Genomic DNA, 24,956 nt, shown 5'->3' with positions numbered 1-24,956 from the left:
ATATACATTTGATAGAAAGCATAAACAGCACAGTGTCCCATAGTTCTACACATTGAATACACCGTTACTGAAAATGTAAAATGGCGCCTGCCGTGCTCCCTTCCCTCACTTTTCCTGCCGGTAAGTGCCAGTCTTTCTTCTGTTTCCATGTCGGGCGCTCGGTGTTGTGTAACCGGAAGTGGCTGCATGCTGTGGTTGGGGTTGCTGATGTCACCGAGTGACCCGCGCCCGCTCCACTGGCAGTATGAAGCCACACGGGGAGCGTCGGAGGAAGCCGGCTACACGCAGCAGAGGAGCCCCAGGCCATCGAAGGGCGCAGCTCGACAGAGCCACCGCCACAACAGCCCCAGTTAGTACGGAACCATGTGAAACAAATCACATTGACTGCCATAGATTCAGGTTGTCTCTCCATGTTTAACAGCAGTCCTTGGGATTTTTGGGGAGCAGGGCTCTGGATTGAGTAGTGTTTGTACGATTATAGTTGCCCACACCGGAGTCAGACAAAGCCAGCACCTGTCCATTGTCGTGCAGGGTCTGGGGTTGATGTCAGGGGTGGGGCGGTTGTGACGAACCCCTGGGGTTTGGTGAGGGCTACTGGTGGTCAGATGGGGTGCATGAGGTGGAGCTGTCAACTCCGGGTGTGGGCTGGGGACGGACCATCGCTGAGAAGTGACCAGTGGTTCATGTTAGTATTAGGACGGCAAGACCAAGAGCAGCAACAAGAATAAGGTTGTGAGAATACTTATCGGTCATACACTTAACACAGAAGTATTGTTAGAATTTTCTTTATATATTTGGAATATCATTGGCCTGTTATTTACAGAGAAAACACTGTTTGCTATCCTATAAGGTCTATATGTTTGTCAGCAGCATTTGATAAACCACTTTGTGTATCGCTGTCGAGGTCTTTAACGAATTGGAATTCTCGTTGATTGGATTCGAGGTTGTCTGAAATCATTGACACTGGATATTCAAGATTGTATTTAGTAATCTTTTGCTTACCATGGGATCTTTGACGCTTTGCTGCGTATGCGTGTCTGTGCCAAAGACCGGTACTTTAATTTCCCTGGAGTACATGGCTGTCCAGTGCTTGCCCTAAGGCACTTGTTTTGCGCACATGAATCACTTGTGTGGTTTTGCAGTATTGAGCGCAAATGCGAGTGGTATTAAAGGTCACTCGTTATGATTTCCAGCCAAATAACGTTTGCCGGTATGGCTTGTGTGCTTAGGTGCCTGGAAGGCTGATATGCGAGGCTATATAATGAATACTTATGGACCAGAAAGTGCTGTTGATGTTACGGACATGATTTACCATATTTCATATCAAAACTGCTGGATGTATTTGTGAAGGGCTGTCTGTTGTCCACAGTGAGTTTGCGTTTTTTGTTTTCTTGGAATTCGCTATTTGGAGCTTCATGACAGATGATTAGGCGGCGGGCACTGGTTGATTGCAGCAGCAGTTCACAAGCGTGCTTGCCTCTGTGCTCTCTTCGCACACAATGCGATTATAGGCCAATTGGAGCTGCCATGTTTTTTCTTTTGCGCCTCTCTTTTAAGGTCTCACCTTTCAGACATCTTTTAGCTATCTGTAGCCAAATGATTCTTGTGGACCATATCAAAAACATATTGAGCTTGGAGCACTCCCATTACTTACCATTGGTTGGCTTTGCCACTGTCAATTGATGCCTTATTAATCCATGGCTTACCTTTGCCTTTTTTGTTTCACTCTCCCATGCTGTACAGCATCTTTATATTTAATAATAACTTTATTTGACAAAAATGCCATAAAAGTACACAATCAAATTTCAATAAGACTGTTCATCTATAAATCAAACAAGCAGGGAGATAAAATATAAAAAATGTGTAATACTACATCCTTAAGTTACAGTGTACAGTGCTTGAATTTGTAGCGCGCCCACACAGCACTCGCTGGACAATGGCGGGCGCTACGTGCATGCGGAGTGCGCAATGCGTGCCTTCACTTTAATAGTGGCCAAGATCACCCCCAAGCACTCGCAGGACAATGCGGGTGTTATTTGTATACAGAGCGCGTAATGCGTGCGTTCACTTTAATAGTGGCTGGCTGCTAGTAGCACAGTACCGCTTGAGAGTGCTCGGAAAAACACCCCCCACTCCAAAGCCCCCTTTTCGCCTCTCACTCGTATATATCTCCACCTTTACTGTTTTCTTCTCCTATCGAATTCCCGCCCCTAAGGCTTGCTTTCTCTTCGTCCCTCTTTGTCTTTAGTCTTGCCTCGCTTCTCTCTCTGTACTGTGTCTCTTTCCCTGCTCTTGCATTGGTCTGACAGTGCCTTGCTTCTCCAGCCCCCCTCCTCCCACACAGTGTCTCGGCCTCCCCAGCTGCCCCCCTCCTCCCACACCGTGTCTCGGTCTCCCCAGCTGCCCTCCTCCTCCCACACCGTGTCTAGGTCTCCCCAGCCGCCCCTGTGCAGCAGCCACATACCTAGTCAGCGGAGGTCAATAAACTATGTAATTGCTGACAGCCTCAATCAGCGCTGAGATGTGTCTCCTCCCCTACTGATCGGACCATTGGAACAAGCATTTGCAATGCAATAGGTCTCGCATTTACGCGAGTTTGAGCTATTGACATTGCAAATAACAATGCCTTTTATTTTTGTTTTCATTTTAAAAACATAAATAAAAGGCATTGTCATTTACAATGCCAATAGCTTAAACTTGTGTAACTGCGAGACCTATTGCATTGCAAATGCTTGTTTATTCATTACAGGTATTGTAAACATTAATTCGAAGTTCTAATAAATAGAAATATACTTGATGTGGCAAACACTTACAGAAGCTATAAACGAGTTGACCAAAGGGGCAAAACTATACATTAGCGCATTTAAAACACAATAACAATATCAGCAGTCTAAAAGTTTGCTTTGAGCTAGATCCACACTTATCAAAATTCCGTTCATTTAATTGGGGGCCAGTGCCCCGCAAGACGTGCTGTGGCTGCGTCTGTGCATTTCCAAATTCCCGAATTAATAGAGGATGCTCTTAGTAGTTGTCTACAAGCGTTAAGCAAAACCTGCCATATATACAATAAACGAACAGACTTTTCTTCCTTGGCACAGCATAGACAATATTATGTGTTTTCCTCCGACCAAAATGAAAACAAAGTCTGAGTATGGTAAGATCATGCTTCCTTTCTCAACACATAGGTAAATGCACATTTTTCTGTGGTTCATTGAAAGTGTAGGGGATTGTAGAGTGAGGAGTTTTGTAGATTTAAAATGTTGGAAAAACAAAAGTGTTTTTTTTTTTGTCTGTCAAACAACTCATTCCCTGAAACCCCCACTACCAACTCACTCCGAGCATCTGCTGTGATGGACCTTCACCCCCTTTCACTTCCATTTTTTGTGCCTCACCGGGGTTCATGCTGAACACTTTCACAGCTCGTTTATGACAAAGGACATTTAACTGTCATTCTATATAACTGAAAAGAAACCGGAAAGCTGCGATTCACAACACTGAGTGAATCAACAGGCTGGATAAGCAATCCCTTCCGGGACGTGCAAATCGAGTAAAGAAGGGAGAGACATCGTGACAGGCTTGGACCGACGTCCCAGAGCTCCAGGGAAATCACCCCAGCCCGAGCAGCACCTTAATTTTTAGACCCCAAGCACAGCAACACCCTGGCAAAGAACTCTGTGCCAGGGTGCAACGCTCGCCACCACCTGCAGCTGTTTGCCCGGGGGAGGAGTCATCATTGCTGGCGCCTTAAGCGCTGTCAGTATCTCTGCGGCGCTGGATGCTCTCATGCCGCGCCCGGACCAAGGGCGGGCCCGTTCTTGCCCGCCATCTCCTGGAAGAGGCTGGGTAATCCCTCTAACCCCTGTAGTACCTGATACCGGTTCGCAGCCACTACGTACTGTTACGAATTTGATATTACCTTTTGCTTTTACTCTTTCTCCTCACTAACTGTGCTGTACTCCGGTTGTCAAGTATTCAGCTCCTCTCCTCTCCTCTGGAACCAATTTAGTTGTTTTACTGCTTGTTCCCCAGCGCAGTTCTCTCTTTTTGTCCTTCCATTACGCTAGCGAGTTGCGTTATATGACGCTGCTCTGAGGTGCTACCCATAATGAGTAAACGCAAGGGAGTGGCAGACACATTGGACGCTTTTATCGTGAGGATGGAATCTATGATTTGCCACGAGATTGAACTAACTGAGAGGTGCCTATCGTTAAAACCCTGTATCTTTGTAGAGGCGCCATTGGCCTGGGAGATGCATCTTTAATCCGTTCACCGCCCATAGTCCGCATCAGCCCCCTCCAAAATCTGACACTTCCCATACGGACTTGCAATCTGGATCGATGATAGCAACAAGGTCGCGGACTATTACTCCTCTTACCAAGGACAGTGAGGATAAGCCCGAGAGTGCCTGCAGGGAAGCAAAGGAGAGGGGCAGGTGTTCTAAAATCCAAACAGCAGAAGCGGATCCGCTGAAATAATCCAGAGGTGCCCCAAAATCGCACTATTGGCACACAAACTGATGTCGCTCCTCCTGTATGTAACGCTCCTGTGCATACCGCGTTGTATTTTGGGGGGGGGGGGGGGGGGGGGGACTACTATGGACTCAGTTTGCGCTCAATTGAAATAACTGATTGATAGTAGCCTTGCCTCTCTCAGGGGTCGTCTAGACCATTTGGACTCCATTTTTTAGCAAAATGATTAGCCCTAACGGGCCTCTACAGTCTGTGGGGAGAGCTCGGGCCCTGCAGTACCACATACTCGAGCAATAGTTCCTTTAGAACAATTTCTGGCTAGGTTAACGGTTATTGAGGATATGTTAAAAAAATAATGATAATAGAGCATGTGCTACTGACCGTTCTTTCAATCCCTTAGTATCGAATGGTGATCTTTCAGCCCCAGTTCCTCAGGCTAAGTCCCCCCACGTACAAGACATAGCGCCCACGTGTTCTAAGACTACTACTGGTCTAACATATAACTTAGGTCCTGCTCATGCAAAGCCCTGTGTTATTGCCTCCTCATCTACCTACCCCGCAGTTCATAGGGATAGGGAGTCTGCCCCCTGAAGCTACCCCATTAACCATAATTTTGGCAAATGTACCGCTTCTTACACCTCAGGTAAACAAATCATGGGAGGCATTGAGAAACAAGGTTCTCTGGTGGCTCGGGACAAAAACTGAACTAACAGAGGCCTTGTTTAGCGAGTTTAAAATGGTGAGAAGAGTAGGCTGGGTGGGGAGAAGGGAGAAAACACTCCCTGGGGACTGCATTGTCCTTACCTTTAAATCTCCAAAATTGGTACGTGAGATCTTATTCAGACTCGGTAGAGACTATATGCTACCAAGAGGAATAAATGTTCTGCCTTTAGGATATTTTCATCCCCCAGGGACCCAACTCTACCAGCCCCCTCATCAGAGACCTATAACCACTAATACTCCCCATCAATTTAGCCTACCGTTCCATAACAGATTTGACATTCTCCCGTCCTTGGAAGATATAGATTGACTCTTTCTCACACCCAATCCCGCTGTTCAACGTAGTATAATAAAAACTAAATTGTCCAGTTTAAAATTGGCTTTTGTGGACCCAGAGGTGCCTAACTAAATTGTTAAAAGCAACACTGAAGTCTTAGGGTAGAATTCCACTCCTCAATGTACGGGGTCACCTGGCGATGCCCAACCTGATAGAGGAACATCTGAGGTTCACTTTGTACCCGGCATTAATAAGCAGGGACCTCCACCAATTATTGCAGACACTCACCCTGCACTCCCTACAACTAATAATGCTTTTCTTCCTAATATATCTTCTGTTAGTATCTCTGATGTGGCTGAGACTGTGTATCCTTCACTGATTCATTCTTCGTCTGGGTTGCCTATTCCAACCATTGACAATGGGCATCCTACCAGCACAGAATTTTGCAATGGCCTAACTATAGCTAAAAATAAGGCAAATAAAGGTCTAAACATAATGTTCGAGGCATGTGGGCTGCTGAATTCATATCTGTGCATAGATCGCCTCCTAGTGTTGGGTCCGGATGTTTGCACGTTGTTGTCCTGGAAGAGTCTTCGAAGTATCCTGAGATAGGTGACTCCTCCCCTGGACCACAGTGCGCATGGGCATCCTCTCCATCCTCAGATTGTTTTTTTCCGCCATTGGGTCCGGATGTGCTTATCTTGACTCAAGTTAGGAAAATTTAGTTTTCAGGCCTCTAGTTTTCGTCGGTACAGTTCCCGATCGGTATCGACAGTTTACAGGCTAGTTTAGTGATTTTAACAACTTTTCGGATCCATTAAATCCGACCATCGACCGAACTTCGACGATGGAATCGAGGACCCCATTCAAGCGATGTCCTGTTTGCCACGCCAAATACCCACATATCGACGTCCACCCGGTGTGCAACAAATGCCTCTCACCGGATCATGACGAATCGAAATGCATGGCCTGTGCCCGATTCAGATCAAGAAGACTCTCAGGAATCGACGAGCCGCGCGACTGGAAGCGCAGCAAGCGGCACCGGCCCCGACCAACATCTTCAGCACCGAGGACGAAGATGTCGAAAGCGTGGAAAATATACCCTCCAGCCCGCTTCCGAACACGGTTCCAGATCGGAAGACGTAGATGAAGAGCTTTTTCACAGGGAAGAAGCCGACGATGAGGTAGGAGACTACGAGGAGGCCTTAGGGGCCGAAGAAGGTAGCTCTGGTGAGGAGCAGGGCCTACCTGTCCAAATGGAGGATATCCCAGTGCGTCAGTCGACGGCTCCGGTCGAGGGATCGCCTTCGGGCCTTACCCAAGACCAATCCAGCAGTTCTTCGGCCCCGCCCTCTGGCCCGGCCACGGACATACAGCGAGAGCCATTATTACCTAAAAAGACTGGTTTCCCTTCCACGAAACCGAAACCAATCGTCGCACCGGTTCAACAGAAACCGAAAGTGAAACTGACACTGGTCGGCTCGAGGCCCACCACACCTTCGACGCCAGCCAAACCCGTCGGCTCCAACCGCAGAAAAAAAGGGACTTCGGTACAGAACTCGCTGCAGCCGATGTCGGCGCCGACCCGAAACGAAAAGCCATCGGCACCGCCAAAGCGCCTCGGTCCCCGGCACCGAAGCAGTCGGCACCGGCCACCAAGGTGAAAATGGCCACTGCATCGCTATCCACCTCGAAAGCAGCGACTACGGTCCATTCATCGACGCCGTCGACGGCTACTACCTCTCCTCGGCTCGATGACCCGGTGACTTCGAAGAAGTCCACACCTGCCTCTACGGAACCACTCGGCGCCAAAGAACCGTCGGCGTTCCAGGTGCGACAAGTGGCAGCGTCCTTGCAACGCATCAGGGAAAAGGCAGCCCTCCAGACCTCTTCGAGCTCCGAACCGAAAAAGGCACAGAAGGCACCTTCGGCACCGGCCAATATCACCTTTGGTTTGCCGCCACCCACGGCGCCGAAAATGTTCGAGATCAGAACACGGGTTACCCAGACAAGGTCCCCATCTACCGAACACTCTCCTACTGGGACATCACCGTCCCACTTCATCGACGCCGACACCGGCAGGCTCATGCTCCGAAAGCGGAAGATCACTTCCGGACAGGCTTTGGACTCCTATAGGATCCCGCTAAAGCAAAAGATGCCGGCGGAATCGGAACCAGTTCTCTATGAACAAATCCACACCTCTTACACAGATCCACAGTCGTTCTCCCCGACGCACTCCGACACAGATGCAGTGGAGGACTACATGGGTGACGACACCACCTACCCCGGGGACATGGACCCTGAGGGCCAGCAAGACCCTGATCAAGTCTGGGATGACCCTGTAGACCCAGGTGCCGCTCTGGATACACAGGACACGCAACTTTATGGCGCAAAAACGTCCCCCACAGAGGACACTGCTGCATTCAACGCCCTCATCGAACGTGCCGCAGCCTATCATGGAGTGCAACTCCACTCCGACACTATCGAGGACGATTTCTTGGTGGACACTTTCGCATCCTCCGAGAGGACTGTAAAGACACTGCCCATGTTGAAAGGTGTCCTCGAACCAGCAAAGGACATTTTCAAAGAAACCACCAGGGCAAGGGTAATAAACCCCAGGATCGAGAAAAAGTATAAACCCGCACCTGGGGACCCCACGTACATTAGAAGCCAGTTGCCTCTGGACTCCATCGTAGTTGCCAATGCTCGCAAACGGGCACACTCGCAGACGACTGGTGATGCTCCTCCCCCGGACAAAGAGTCCAAGGTCCTAGAGACCTCTGGCAAAAGGATTGCAGCCCAGGCAGCAAACATATGGCGCATTGCCAATACACAGGCGCTCCTTGCTCGCTACGACCGCTCACACTATGACACGTTAGAGACCCTACTCCAACACCTACCAGACGAGTATAAAGAGGCAGCGGAGCTCCTCATCAGGGAGGGACAACTTCTCACAAACGCCTCCATCAAGTGTGCACTAGATGCCGCAGACACTGCTGCAAGGGCAATAAACACCAGCGTCATGCTACGACGACACGCCTGGTTACGGATCTCCGGATTCAATCCTGAGGTCCAAAATAACCTCCTCAATCAGCTGGTCAACCCCGACTACTTATTTGGACCGGAGGTTGACACCACCTTAGAAAAGATAAAAAAAGACACGGACACTGCGAAGTCAATGGGGGCTCTGCAAACGCAGACATTTCGTAGTGGCTCCTTTCGTCGCCCCGGAAATAGAGGTGCAGGTAGAGGACAGGGGGCACAGCAAACCTACAATAAAGGGGGCACACAAAGTTCCTATGATAAAAACACCCGAGGTGGATATCGTGGCTCCAGCACCAAAGGCAGAGGACGTGGTTACGGCAATACCAGGTCCTCCCCCAAAAACAAACGGTGACGCCCTCTCCCTTCCCCCCGACCACAAAACACCTGTCGGGGGAAGGCTCCAGCGGTTCCTGTCCACGTGGAATACCATCACCACGGACAGGTGGGTCAGAGATGTTATCCAACACGGTTACTGTCTCGAATTAACCTCCACTCCACCCACCATACCGCCAAAGCAACATCCTATGTCCTCAGAGCACTTAACGTTATTACAGCAGGAAGTGCTAAGTATGCTGCAAAAAGGCGCAATAGAGGTCGTGCCCGTCAACCAACAGGGAACAGCGGTGTACTCTCTGTACTTCTTAATACCAAAAAAGGACGGGTCACTCAGACCCATTCTAGACCTCAGACCCCTCAACCACTACATTCTCTCAGAGCATTTCCATATGCTCACCCTACAGCAGGTTCTCCCGCTGCTCAAACAGGGAGACTTCCTAGCCACACTAGACCTCAAAGATGCGTATTTCCACATACCCATACACCCGTCACACCGAAAATATCTCAGGTTCACTATTCAGGGGCAGCACTACCAATTCAAAGTCCTCCCCTTCGGTGTGACAACAGCACCCAGAGTTTTCACCAAGTGCCTCGCTACAGTAGCTGCACATCTACGGAGACAACACATCCACGTCTACCCTTACCTGGACGACTGGCTTGTTCAAGCTACGCCAGACCAGCAATGTGCCAGCCACATGTCCCGCACCATTCACCTTCTTCACAGTCTGGGATTCTCACTAAATTACCCAAAATCACATCTCCAACCCGCACACGTACAACAGTACCTAGGTGCGACCATAGACACTCTGGCAGCCACAGCTCAGCCAAATTTAGTGAGGATCAACAGCATGCAACTGCTGATCTCAAAGTTCAAACCTCAACACTCCCTTCCTGCGCGAGTGTTCATGCAGTTGATAGGCATGATGGCCTCCTGCATTTTCATAGTCCCGCACGCGAGACTACATATGCGCCCGCTCCAGGAGTGCTTAGCACGTCAATGGAATCAGGCTCACGGGCAACTAAAAGACCTAGTGTTGGTGAGCGGTCGGGCATACAACTCTCTGCATTGGTGGAATCCACAAAACCTTTGCAAGGGCCGACCGTTCCAAGAGCCTGTTCCACAAATAATACGGACGCGTCTCTCCAGGGATGGGGAGCTCATGTACTCAATTACACAGTGCAGGGACTATGGACAACACAGCAAAAGAAGATGCACATCAACCTTCTAGAACTGATGGCAATCTTCCTGGCAATGAAAGCATTCAAAGTACACCTGTGCAACAAGGTCGTGTTGATCCGGACGGACAACATGACCGCCATGTACTACATACAGAAGCAGGGAGGAACACACTCTCCACAGTTGTCTCATCTGGCTCAGAGCATGTGGAAGTGGGCCATTCAGAGGAACATATTCCTCATGGCAGAACACCTCCCGGGCAAGGACAACCAGATGGCGGATCTGCTCAGCAGACACAGCCACCAGATGCACGAGTGGGAGCTACATCCATCAGTACTCCAACCGTACTTCCAACAGTGGGGTCATCCAGAGATAGACCTATTCGCCACAAGCGAAAACGCAAAATGCCAAAGCTTTGCCGCCAGGTTCCCACATCCACAGTCGCAGGGCAATGCGATATGGATGAACTGGTCCGGCAGATTTGCCTACGCTTTTCCCCCAGCGCCGTTAATACCACTGGTGGCACGCAAACTGCGACAGCACTCACTGACACTGATCCTGGTTGCTCAAACGTGGGCGCGCCAGCCATGGTACACCACCTTTCTGGAACTTTCCGTGGTGCCGCATCAAAGGCTGCGGATCAAACCCGCACTTTTAACGCAGAACCATGGCGAAATTCAGCACCCAGATCCGCAACAGCTGAACCTGGCAATCTGGCTCCTGAAGTCTTAGAGTTTGGCTACCTAAACCTGCCACCTGACTGTATGGAGATCATCAAGGAGGCCAGGAGACCCACTACCAGAGCTTGCTATGCAGCTAAATGGAAGAGGTTTGTCATTTACTGCAACAACAATGACATTAACCCGCTAGACGCATCCATTCAGAACATAATCTGCTATCTCTTACACCTATACCGATGCAATCTGGCATACACCTCAATACGTATCCATTTAACAGCAATAGCAGCCTATCTCCAAAACAGGCAGCACCTCTCTTTATTCAGAGTGCCTGCCATCTAAGCCTTCTTGGAAGGTCTTAAACAGGTAATTCCCCCAAGACACCCACCAGCACCGGTGTGGAACCTCAACTTGGTCCTCACCAGACTGATGGGTCCGCCCTTTGAACCTCTCCATTCATGTGAGATTCAATTCCTCACCTGGAAAGTGGCTTTCCTGGTTGCCATCACTTCCTTAAGGAGAGTTAGTGAACTCCAGGCACTAACCATTCAAGAGCCATTCATACAGGTTCACGCAAACCGGGTCGTACTACGTACCAACCCCAAATTCATGCCTAAAGTCATATCGCAGTTCCACATGAATCAAACCATTGAACTGCCTGTTTTCTTTCAAAATCCACAAAATGTCGCTGAGAGAATGCTCCATACACTAGATGTAAAGAGGGCCCTCATGTACTATATTGACAGAACTAAAAACTTTAGGAAGACAAAACAACTTTTCGTTGCCTTCTCTCCACAACACAAGGGCAACGCCATTTCCAAAGCAGGTATAGCCAGATGGATCGTTAAATGTATTCAAATTTGCTATCAAAAAGCTAAAAGCACATTAACGATTCCCCCACGAGCCCACTCAACACGAAAGTTAGGGGCGTCCATGGCTTTCCTGGGAAACATTCCTTTACAGGAAATATGTAGAGCAGCCACATTGTCCACTATACATACATTTACCAAACACTACTGTGTAGATGTACACTCAAAACAGCAGGCAGCTGTAGGACAGGCTGTTCTCAAAACTCTTTTTCAGACCGCTGCAGCTGGCACTGGTAGCCGTCGCTAATAGGAGGTACTGCTATGTATTCTATGCACAGATATGAATTCAGCAGCCCACATGCCTCGAACTGAATATGCTACTTACCAGTATGCATCTGTTCTTGGCATGTAGGGCTGCTGACATTCATATCGCCCACCCTCCTCCCCGGCGCCTGTAGCAGCTGCAGCTCTCAGAATTACTGTATAGCATGGTCATCACTTTCTGTATCTACTCCATCACTGCCACAATGGCGAAAAACAATCTGAGGATGGAGAGGATGCCCATGCGCACTGTGGTCCAGGGGAGGAGTCACCTATCTCAGGATACTTCGAAGACTCTTTCAGGACAACAACGTGCAAACATCCGGACCCAACACTAGGCGGCGATCTATGCACAGATATGAATGTCAGCAGCCCTACATGCCAAGAACAGATGCATACTGGTAAGTAGCATATTCAATCTTGGAACCTGGCGGGGATAAATTCTAAGTTGCAAGACCCAGACTGGCACACATTTGTTGAACCTAATGATATCTGTATATTTCAAGAAACTTGGGCAGTGGTTAAGATTCATATAAATGGTTATACTACCTACAGTGTGGAAGCAACAGCTCCCAAAAAATCCGGCAGAGCGAGTGGGGGATTAATAATATTTGTAAAGAATACTATAGCTTGCAAATATAAACAGCTGCTAATAGAATCTCTTGATATACTGGGGATTCGGCTCACTTTTCCAACTGGTTTTAATTTAACCATATTCAATATCTACACCAGGTCAGAATCACATAACCATGAATCTGCTGTATTATTACAGCTAGATGAGTTGTTGGGGGTGCACCAACTCACCTCCAAGACCATAGTTGCAGGGGATTTTAATACTACCTTTGAACCTACACCCCTATTGAGTATTTTACTGAAGGAGGAGAATGAGATTTGTGGCATACCAAATCTGGGACCAGTTGAAAAAGGCTATAGAGCAACAGCTGTGTCTCTGCAGATTGCATCCCTGGTTGTAGGCAGGAGCATGAGGGCTTGTAATGGGAGGACACCCCCTCTGATAAGAACAGGAAATCCACCTTTAAACGTGATAATAGTTCAAGTGTCATCGATTACTTTCTTATTGATGTCAGAATTTGGTCACTGATCGAGGATATGCTAATAGCTCCAAGGTCAGATAGTGACCATAATCCCTTGTTGCTAAAAATGAGGGGCGCTGAACTGGGCAGACAAACATATGGCTGCCTGTCCAGGGTGGATGAACCCCTTGTAACTAACAATCGCAGAAGAGTGACCTGGCCCAATGTACTTACCAATTGCTCTTTATATACCAGGATTTATGAATTATTTGTACAGTTTATCTCGAGGTTTTTAAGCAGTCTGGATGGCGAACAGCTAGGTGGACCAACCCCGATACTCTCCATACATAATGATTTTTTTAAGCACTCCAAGTAGTGTTTACAAAGGAAGGTACGGGTGGTAGACCTGCCAGTAAAAGAACTAATAGTTGGTTTAACCTCGAATGTAAATCCGCTAAGAGTGCTCTCCAGCTAGCCATATGTTATGTTATGTTAGATTACTTTTGTAGAGCGCACAGCTACCCTCCTAGGGTTTCCCAGCGCTAAAAACTGACAGAGAACCAAATCAATAAAGTCAGAAGTAAAAATTATTGGTTAAATAGCCAGGTTTTTAAAAGTTTTCGAAAAGCCGGAAATGAAGTTTCATTTCGGATTGCAATGGGGAGAGAGTTCCAAAGCACTGGACCAAGGTAGGCAAAGGAACAACCACCCATTATTTTAAGTTTAACCTTAGGCACCGCACATTTACCTTGGGTGGCTGAGCGAAGTACACGAGAGAGTAAGTAGGGGCGGACCAAAGTTTGTAAGTACTTTGGAGAAGAGCCAAGTTTAATTTTGTGCATGTAACACATTGCTTTAAACTTCACTCGATTTTCAATCCTGAGCCAGTGAAGTTTATGCAGAGCACTGGAAGTTGAGGAATTTTTGGGGAGCTGGCATAACAACCTGGCGGCAGAATTTTGCACTACTTGCAGTTTCCGTATAACATCCTTATTGGAGCCCAGGTAGAGGATGTTTCCATAGTCCATTCTCGAGGTCACCAGCGCCTGGACTACGGTTTTCTCGGTGGAAGTAGGAAGCATCCAAATAATTTTCTTCAACCATTTTAAGATGGTAAAACAAGCAGCAGCCACATTTACAGCCTGCGGCTTCATAGATAGATCAACATCAATCAAAACTCCCAAGTTGCGGACACAAGCAGAAGGCTGAGGGAGAGCACTCATCTCACATGGCCAATGCTGAGGTCCCCAGAAATCCTTGTTCTTCCCCAAAATAAGGACTTTGGTCTTATCGCCGGTAAGCATAAGGAGATTAGCTTGCATCCACGATGCAATATTACTTAAGCCAATCGGAAGCACCGACGAGCCACACAGCTGTCCCGAAGAAAGGGAAAAAATTATCTGGGTGTCATCAGCGTAAGAAAGCAAACTCAGTCCTGATTTCTCTGCTATAGTTGCCAGGGGTTTAATGTACACATTAAATAGAATAGGACTCAAAATGGAGCCCTGTAGCACCCCATATGAAGAGGGGTACATTTTAGAGGTAGCTCTGGAAGAAAAGACTTAAAGTCCGCTTGGCAAGAAAAGCCAAGTGCTGTGCCAGTGATGCCAGAAGACTGCAAAGATTTTAATAATACAGTGTGGGACACCATATCAAATGCAGCGCTCAAGTCGAGCAATATAAGAACTACGGTGTCCCCAGTGTCCAAACGCTGTCGTAACGTCTCTGAGACTCCAAGCAAAGTGGTCTCAGTAGAGAAGCCTGCCTGAAAACCAGACTGAGAGGGATGTAAAAGGTTAGTAGAGTCCACAAAGTGAGTAAGTTGCTGATGAATGTGTTTTTCCAAAACTTTGGAATAGATAGGAAGCCAGGAGATAGGCCTAAAATTAGACAACTGAGAGGGGTCCGCATTGGCCTTTTTCAGGAGAGGAAGAACCATCCCATGCTTCCAATCAGAAGGAACAACGGCTTCTCGAATCGAAGCATTTAATAGCTGCATAATAAGCAACAAAGAGGAAGAATCAAACTGCTGCAGCACAGAAGCAGGGATAAGATCGCGGGGGAGCCAGATTTGATACTATTTAAGATTTTTTTTAAAGGAGTTAGAATCAAATGGTGACCAGGCTTTAAGACTTACAGGGTTACTTACCCTGTGGTCAGATTCAAACATGGGCAGTGCCGTTCCAGAAACTTCTGTCTGAGTAGTTTGTAGTGCAAAGTAAGTTTGTTCAACTTTGTCTACAAAGTAGCTTGCGAGATTATCGCACTGGTGTTAGTTTAGGATAGGTGGCAGTGACTGTGTGTCTGAGCCAGCAAGTTTTTTTTACCATACTAAACAGAGTGTGTGAGCAGTTCTGGGCATTGGAGATAGTAGACAATACATATTCCTTTCTGGCTAGTTTACAAAGAACTTGATATTGCTTTAAGGCTAGCTTATAATTAGATTTAGAGTCCTGAGAATAATTTCTTCTCCAGCTCCTTTCCAAAGCTTTGCATTTGGTTTTCTCACTTTTTAATTGCTCTGTAAACCAGGGGGTAGGTAAACGGTGGTTATATTTCTTTTTTATGGTTAAGGGAAGACAGCAATCAGACTGCGGGATTATCTTCAGAACCTTGCCCTGCATGTGCTAAAACTTTAGAGACAGAAGAGCACATTCTCTTTTTCTGTACAAAATACAAAAAGATCCGTAAGAGGTAGATGCGGATGACCTGCTTAAACAGTGGAGTTAGGCAACATCAGGTTGTCTACAGAATCCTGAAAACATACCACAGGACCAATAGTTTATGCGGTCAGTCGTTTCCTATTCTTGTTCTGGATCACATGGGGAAAGCTTCTGCATAAAGATGGCGCCGATTCTTAATTCTAAAAATTAAAACCCCATGATTCAAATAGATTTGCCGGCTTAAATGAATTGCATGCTGCAAGCAAAAGCCTTTTTATCATTGTTACCCTAGTGTCGTGCTCTTCAGTTGTATGTTGTTTTATATGCAATTAGTTGATGTGTTGACAAATGCTTTTAGAATTTTTAGCTATGCACTTTTTTATGGATTTTAGATATGTCTGATGACATTTTCTTAATTGTTCAAATACTTTTATAAATTAGTAGTATTCGTACTTGCATTTGTATACTTTGATGGTTTTAAAACAAACCGAATAAAGTTATTCAACCTAGAGTCATCACATCTACTTTTCCTGCTTATTTACCTAATGGTCTTCATAATGTGAAATCCGCCTTTTCGGTTTCATTACCAGTGCTTTAAACTTGGGCAGTTGTTTGTCCCTGATATCTTGCTGCAGATTGTACACTGAAGATGACAAGGAAACTCCTCAGAGGTTCATATACGGCAAACTATACTTATTCGCTTGCTGCCATAGTAGATATTTTTTTTAGCTTGCCCACTGTGGCAGGTTTTAGGTTTGCATAGATTGAAATAAAGCTGTCCTCACCTATGCAAGTTTGTTTATGCGCCATGCTATTTTAATAACCAAATAGAACTCTGTAAGTGTGACTCTGCAATATCAGCCCATCTAGAGAGCTTTCCTCAAAAGTTGGCTTCATTTAATTTGACATCTCCTGCTACTCAGATCATAGCTCCATCCCAGTTACACCCTCTGTGTTTGTGTTGGCCAATGAGTTCCTGTAAGTTTCCTGTCCAAAGACAACAAACTTGTTTTTCCTTTATTAACGATGAGCTTGTTAGTGTTGCAGGAATTTCTAGTCCTTTTAATGGTCTTTGTAGACCAGTCCGAGTTCAGTCCTGCATTACAGCATAATGTGCATATTGTAACACATTTAATTGAAAGCCATTACATTTTAGAGGAAACCTATTTGTCTTATTTCAAGTCACATTTAGATCTGCTTTATACAGGTTAAACTATATGGATGCCAGTATATACCCTTGCTTTAAACCATTTCTATTTGCTGAGACCTTTTCTTTTGTAACTGCCTTTAGTCCAATAATTATTTTTCTTATGTGCTCAAGTAGAAGGTAATATTTCTTATGTGTCTGAATATAAAGTAATAATGGCTTCACAAGTGATGTGAACTTACCCAAGCCAGCCAATTTAAACCATAAAGGACCACAAGGAACCCAGCCGAAAGCAGTTTGAAAATCAATAAATGCTGCATATAGTGACTGTTTCGTTAATGGGTGCTCCCTATCCCAGCTTCTGTGAGACATACTGCTGTGCTCGTGCCCTCTACAGTGTCCAGCCCTACCCACTTACCCCCCACATGCCATGAATGCTAATGCATCCATCATGGAGCATGTCTAGAGCAGAACAGAGAAGAGAGGGGTGTGCTCCCGTATCCATGGGATGCCATGACTGCTCCAGTTGTTTCAGCTGTACCGGTCACCAAGAAGTCTCTTAGGCCCTTTTTTACCTACACTGATCCATTTGTAGTTTCTTGCAGAATGAGTTTGCCTCTGTGTTAACGTGGTTTCTGTTTTCATGTACCTCTGGGAGCCACCAGGGAACCATTAGTTACTGGGAAGTTGACTGTGCTCACCTGCTGCAGATGAGTTATTCAAATGTTGGCTTAGACTCTGTACTCGGTTACATTTTGAAGCAGACACCACAGGCAGGTGAATTCAAGGGAATGCGACGGGAAAAAGGAGGTGGATGAGGACTTACAAGAGTGTCCCAAGAGTCTACATGATCTTTGTGAGTCCAAAGCAAACTGAGAAACTTTTAGTTACATTAGAGAAGATTGGCAATGTGAGACAGATGGCAGTGTCTGCATGCAGCATTTGGTTTTAATGTACTGATGGGAAAGGTGAGTAGAGCATTTTAAAGTTATATACTCTTTTCTTAGTATTGATTCTTAGTTTTAGTTATTGTTTACTGTCCAGAATTCCTTCTACGTAGAAATGACACTTGCAAGTGGCATAGCAAGGGATTTATTTGTTTTTTGTCAAGTCCATTCAATGTTTGCCAAGTTGAATTTGTATTGTTGAAATAAGACAAATAATCTGCACACAAATCCGCAAACTCTACAAACTTTGTATAGATTCCATACTGGGAAAAGAGTTTGGCTTAAAGTTTCTGGGAAGATTAACATATTGTTAGTTGCAACCTAAATAAATATCACAATAAGGAAACTCCAATCCACAATACCATGAATACCATGATGAGTGCACAAAATGATTTGAAGGACAAACTAGCATTACCTGAGAAATTAAGGCATAAAAGAAAACATGAGCGGACTCGTCTAAAGCTACAGCAGTAAATTGCACGTCTGTTCACTTGTCAGTTTTCTCTAAATATTTCAATAAAATCCATGGAGGTATATTCTAAGTTGGAAAGTACAGCTCTGCCCACAAATGAGCTATATACCTTACTCTCATAATTTTGATACGTCTCTTAAATTTACCAACACAATTGCTTAGTGATGGTATATTCTGAAAATGAATTTTTAAATAAATGAAATAATTGATGAAGATGGCACACAAGATGATTAATCGTTGCCTGATATCCCAGGTATTCTAATACCCTACAATATTATTGCTGATACTAATTTAGACTCCAAAATGACCAACTAATGCACTGTTAAAAAGTAATGAAATTATTTCAGACTATTTAGAATTCTACCCCTCCTATTTATCCTGAGCCTGTTTTCGTGGAAGTTACTGCAAAATGCAAATTGTCCCATACTTCATACTTTACATTGAGTACTATGCTTTTCATTAAAAGCAATGGAAAAACAGTGGATGAGTCAGATCATATGTCAACTATATTAACTTAAATTCTTAAATCATGGGTAGCTTTCAATTATAATATGGTATCCAAGACAGTCTTCCAATCAATGTTCAGTTTCCACTCAGACCAAAACTTTAAGTTGCACAATTCCTCTCACCTGTCAGATTGTAAATATAAGTATGCATATTAGTGCAACACTAAGAACAAGTGAAATTATACAAAAAGAGTAGAATCCAAAAGAGAAACATAAGAAATTCCAGCTTCTCTCTCCTTTATATATAATTTCAAGTAATTACTTATAATTTATTAGATCCTACATTGCCAAGGAAAATGAACATAGATTATCAATGGCTAAAGCAGAATTCGTTTCTAAGGTTGCTGTGAAATTGCTCAAGGAAAACTTTAACCACCACAGAAAGATGGGCATTGATTGCTTGCTGAATTTGCAGAATACTTTTGTTGTAAAGCATCCAACTATAGCAAAGTCACCTCAAGATGGAGTTCGAGCTCATAGGCCCATGGCAAAAACCACCCTGTCTAAAATACCGAACGTAGTTCGCCACACTACAGTTTGACTAGGAAAAAGGGAAACATGTTAAAAAAACTTGTCTCAACAGCATCAAAATATAGTTGTAAATGAGGGGGGGGAGAAGAAAGGAATTCATGGACATGATTATCAACGGTTTTAGCAGGCATAATGTGGTCAGGCCATGCAGGAGACTTTTTCAGTAAAATATGAGGCTAGGAAGCTGGAATGTTGCAGGCCTAACCAATACATACATGAAAATAGACTAAATTCAAACTAAACAACTTGCAAACTTTTACCAGCAAGATAGCCAGCTGTGTAAACATTTCAATGGACATATGTTACATTATTGATCGGCCAGCATAAAAAGATCCAGACTAGAGGGTCTCTCAAAAGGTAGCCTTGCAATAGTAATGAGTAATACGTTTGAATTGCATTTTGACATATTAGCGAGCAGGGGCTATTCTGTTTCTGGGATACAGTTGCATTTGAGGTAAGCTCTGTTTCTTCTCATCATTGGAGATTTTAACTCTGAAATAACCAGTAATGAAAGTGGGATGTGAAGAACTAGAAGAGGATTTAGAGCATTCCAGAAGCAAAGATAACCATTAAGAAAATCAATAAATGATCATTTATTGGATATACAGTTTATTTATAAACTACAGTGGTACAGTAAATGGATATTTCCAGAAACAATTGTGTGTGTGTAATGTATGTTTAGTACACCGATCTTACAAAGTGCTTTACCTCGATCAGTACATTCTGCAGTTAGTTTGCCACTACCAGCTTTTCAATGTGTATTCTTTTATTCCCATCGTCTCTGCTTGGAGGTTACGCATTCACTAACCTTTGTGTAGACTGTATTTTTAAGGGTACTTTTAAGATGAATTCCACCCAAACCTTGAGTCTTATTGTGAGCTTGGTTTTAGATGTGGCGTACTCTTGGAACTGGTATGTTTCCTTTAGGAGGGCAATTGTCTAGTCCACTTTTTAACTTCTGTGGACCCACCCAATTAATCACTCCTTGAAGACTGTGACTACTCCTACCTAAGCAATTTCTACAAGTTGAAGCTCAAAACAAAACACAAAAATACAGAAATCAGAATACAACAAACTGATGCACAAACTATTATTATTATTTTTTATTCACAAAACAAAATGATACACAAAATCAAAAAAAATTGATTCATTAGGAACATTCCAGCTTTTCAGAATTTGTTTTCATTTAAATAAAAAAAAACTCAAGTCTAGCATATCACTATGCCTTTTTTGCTCCTAATTCATGCTCTTTTTGTCGGCACATACCAGTGCTTCGATTTTGGCCACCAGTCCATACTAGATTTTGTTTCTGGTTCTGGCGCTGTTCCCAAAAATCAATATTATGATGGCAACTTAATTTTCAACCTTCAAATTCCTTTATAATTGCAAAGTGTTTTGAAAGATAGCTTTCTGTTTTATGTATATATACATTCTAATATAAAATTGTTTAATCTTTATAAACAGTCATGGGACCCCTGAGTAGGCATTGTGAACACCTGGTTAAGAATTGCTGGTCTATTTCATTCATGCATCAATGGTTGTGCAACTTTCTTAGTTTCTCTGAAAGGTGAATGATTTAAACTAATGACATTTTAACTGCCTGGACAGAATTATATACTTTGGGCACATGTAGCACACACTGATAATGCATTCTACTGAAAGAAAAGGTATATACGGTCTAAAGTGGAGATGATGATGCGGTTTCATCAGATTTCCAGCAATTACAGACTCTTTCTTAGACTGAAGAAATATTCCAAGTGATAATCCGGTGAGGTAGAGAATTATTTTCTAAAATGTTATATTATTGGGTATGAAACTTTCAAAGACGATCCTTTTTAGGCAATGAGTTCAATCTGGTTTGATACTGAATGTCGTGATGCCCAGTGCCGATTACAATTGGCAACCAAGAGTAAACAATGTAATCTGTCTCTAAATTTAACACAATGTAATACCTCCTTTAAGAAGTTTCTTTTGAAGGAAAATCAAAATATGTTCTTCTCTACTGAGAAACCTCTTAACATCTTATAACCAGTTAGGACTGGAAAGGTTATGGGTTACCAATTTTTCAGGATTCTCTGGTAATAAGAGCCCGTGTTTCGTTTGGGAACTACTGTTAAGTATCAATAAAATGGAAAAGGTCCGTGTCCAGATGTCCTACCTATTGATCTTTTTTTTTTTCTCCAAATTTGACATAGTTATGGATTTCTCAGATGTTTGATAACGTACCTATTACAGGAGCAGTTATACCTTCTTGAAACACCGCTATAATATTAAGTATCATTAACAAGCATTGGGAAAGGCAGTAGGTCTGGCATTGGCTGTCAAGTTATTGGCTAGTTTCTTTTCTAGTTTTGTATATTGTCATTAATTAAAAAAAGGCTGCCCACGAGTAGAGACAGAGGCAATTTTCCTATGTAAAAAACAAATGACTTCCTATATATTCAGTACTGAAAACGTTATATTCAATTCATGGTTAAGCAGAAAGATTGCTTTGATTTGAGTCTGCACTTTACGAAGTATATTGTACGGAAAGGACTCTGATATAATACTATGTAGATTAATTAGGTTTCTTATGACTTTCTAAGTTCAAAAGGGCATTGAATAGTAACGCATTTGCACTTTATTATTCAAAGCTACTCGTATTAATCAGTTCTTCACTCTTTATAAGTTATCAGGTTTCTGATACTGTGCTAGATTTTCATCATTAGTAGAGTGCTGATATGTTTTTATTGTGTTTTATGGGAATTTTACTTGCTGAAATAGTTCTAAGACTGACATGTTTTGCCTTTCTCGGTCGGGTAAGCTTTAACTTATCACCCATATCTAAAAAGCCATAATCTAATGTAGTAGTGCTCTACCACAGCAAACAGGAATGTGTTAATCTGTAAGGAGACATCTTAGCTCGCAGTCTTGAGAACGTCGTGCCTTTTGTTTTCCAGTTTGCCTATGTTTTTTCACAGTATCAGTACTGTGTGTGCCCCGTGGACTACAGCAGTGAGACCAACAGATTTTCAGCAGACTGTGAACCATCTGAAATCTTTCAACTGCAGAAGTACTCCTTGCCACCGCTGCTCCAGACGATCTTGGGATGGGTAAGAATGGATGCCTTGCTCTATACACAAGCAACCAACTGTAATACATCACTTGTTGTTAGGGCAGGCTGGTAACAACAAAGCGATCTTTACCAGTGACATAAAGCATGCCTAAACCAATTGAAACTGCACAAATTTCACGTTGCCTAATGGACAAAGTACGTCACGCACATAAAGATCCAGCTTCCTTTGCGTTAGTCTCTTCTTTGTTTACCTCAGCCAAATATATCTCTGGGAATCGCAAGGCTCTCACCCACATACAAATGTGTCATGCTTCATCGAGCTTCTCACACTCCAAATCCTCTTGAGTCCGAAGTGGGCGCTACCACTGTAAGTGAGAGTGAGGTTTTTTTGGAGTGTGCACTTCACAATGTCAATCTAGAGATAAAAATAGGTTTGTAAATAGCTTTTGATGTGCTCACACGGTATACAACGCAAATAGGTCACCGTTTATCCTGTTTAGGATAGAGTAGCATCTTATAACAAGGTCCTGCAGGTTAGAACCATGAAACTGCACGTCTTGACAAAGCCGCTGACCCACAGGGGACCTTTGAGTCTGCGAAACATGTCGATGGTAGCATAGGACGATAAGGTAATTGGTATCCCTCTTATATCATATGCGTTTGATTTTAATCCTATCAGGACATCCAAGAAGAAAATTGAGTAGAGGTATTTCTAGATAGTTTTAACAGGTTACCAATTGTTATCTCTGGTTTGATCATGTGGGGTGTATTGTGAGGTCATAATCATTGCACTTTGCAGTGAGTTATGTTTTGCATGGCTGTTGTGGATTGCAGTACTTACTATAACTTTTACATTTCTTTCACTTTTCAATTCTGTTTTAATTTATGCCCATAATTTTACTCAGTGAATTTCAGTTTATTTTTTAATGGTCTGCTACATCCAAATTCTATGAAAGTATTTCCTAGCCCTCTGTGCACAGCCAGGCATAGCTCCCGTTGCAGGTAGTCATCCTCCATTACACTAGTATTGCAGCACCCCTAGTAATGGGATCCTTAGTGATCTTGTGTTGTCAATGTAATGCTTCTGCTTTAATTCACCCTTTAGTAGGTTCAGTACTCCCACTGGGATCCAACCTCTTTTCCACCTGGAACGTGTCCTTCCTTCAGCCCTTCAAATTCCCCTAGTTGAAACAACAAAGTAATCTGGTCTTACCCACATTCTACTCCTGCTTGTTCCGTTTCCTTTCCTCCTTTACCGGCTTGCTGCATCAACTACTCTTGGGCATGTGCCTTGCATCAGGTGTCCAAAACTCCAGAGGCTAGAGAAGTCCAGTATTATGCCCCTTCGCCTTGTTACCCCTCTCATTCCCTTGAACCCTTTGTCCAGATTCCCCCTAGGCATCTAATAGATATAGTAAGAGATACATGTTGTGTCTGTAAGGCAACATAAGCAACCTAGGAGTTGGTAATAAACAAAAAGTAAGGGTACCCTTCCTCTGAAGGCTTTAGATTAAAAAATACATATTCAGTTTCTTCTTACTTAGAACTTTGTGAAACAATACTGCACAATATGACTTATTTACTTTAAATTCTTTTGTCTTGCAGAAAACAGTGAATCTATATCCATTTCAAGTACACAGTATTGCCCTCTCAACATTTGCATCTTTGATTGGGCCATTTGGAGGTTTCTTTGCCAGCGGATTCAAACGGGCTTTTAAAATTAAGGTACGGTTAGTCCATGTTCATCTGTTTACATCTACCAGAGCTTGCTTTCCATATTCATAATAGACGACTTCAGCGGGCCTCATACGTTTCCCTGACTTCTCTCAAAAAAGCATTGAGGATCTTTGTTAGACTGTTTACCCGAAATAACAGCACAGCGGAAATGCAGAGAACCTTTGTATATTTTATTTTAGCGAAGATTCACATTTTCCTTCAATACATAGGCAATGATAGAAAATCTTTACTGTAGAATAACGAGCTAGTGACTTTTTGAATATGTAATTATAAAATATACTGCCTATTTAAATAAAACTATTTTATCGCTATTTTTGCCATGCACAGGAAGACTACACACACCCGATATATATGGGAAAGCCTGTGTAGCTTTGCTTATAAAAGTACTTTAAATCTCACTAAAGAGATGCAGTACCTTATGTTAGTGTTAAAGTACTGTGTTTTAAGACCATATGACATTATTTAGCGATTCATGTTGAGAGCTTGGCAATGCCCAGAGGGGCATTTGAGTACTTTATATATTTGCAGGGGTATACCTATGAGAGCCTTTCTGATTTTAGTTAGATCTATATTTGTGTAAATGCAGTTCAAGATTTTGCTAATTATTCTAGGGCAGGGACACTGGACGTATGTGATTATGAGGCCACAGCTTTTGCTGCAAAAATATGGATTTGCTGCATTTGCCACAGAATGCATCCTCGTCTGCATAGTTTGCAGAACTTAATAAAAAAAAAATGCAAATAAAAAGTTACTAAAAACGCTGCCACATATGTTGCCGTACCGTGACAGGTCACCTTTATTTTGCTGATTTCTGCATTGTGGTGTTAGACTGATACTAATGTGGCACAACCTCTTCCCAGACAGTGTTAACCTTATGAAATTGGCAAAATAGAGAAGTGCTGCAAACTGTGCTGCATTGTAAGGCATATTGTACCTTTTCTTGCTACTTAATTTTGTTAGCCCTAACACACTATTTGTTCTGTCCCTGCCGCGTAATTCCAGTGCCCTGTTCTAGTGTTAAATAGTTGAATCA

At 43.7% G+C, this 24,956-nt stretch overlaps 1 protein-coding gene across 1 annotated transcript in view; it reads left to right on the top strand.

The window, feature by feature from the left end:
- CDS1 (CDP-diacylglycerol synthase 1) overlaps nt 1–24,956 on the top strand; it is a 467,729-nt gene that overhangs the window by 362,588 nt on the left and 80,185 nt on the right. The window contains exons 10-11 of the mRNA XM_085636573.1: nt 22,071–22,223; nt 23,792–23,911. Of these exons, the coding sequence (XP_085492699.1) occupies nt 22,071–22,223; nt 23,792–23,911 (273 nt within the window). The remainder of the gene's footprint in view (nt 1–22,070; nt 22,224–23,791; nt 23,912–24,956) is intronic.

The sequence above is a fragment of the Triturus cristatus genome, chromosome 2_1 (assembly GCF_964204655.1).
Source record: "Triturus cristatus chromosome 2_1, aTriCri1.1, whole genome shotgun sequence".
Lineage (NCBI taxonomy): Eukaryota > Metazoa > Chordata > Amphibia > Caudata > Salamandridae > Triturus > Triturus cristatus.
The sequence above is the reverse complement of the archived record's forward strand: the minus strand, read 5'-3'. Positions and strand labels throughout refer to the sequence as shown.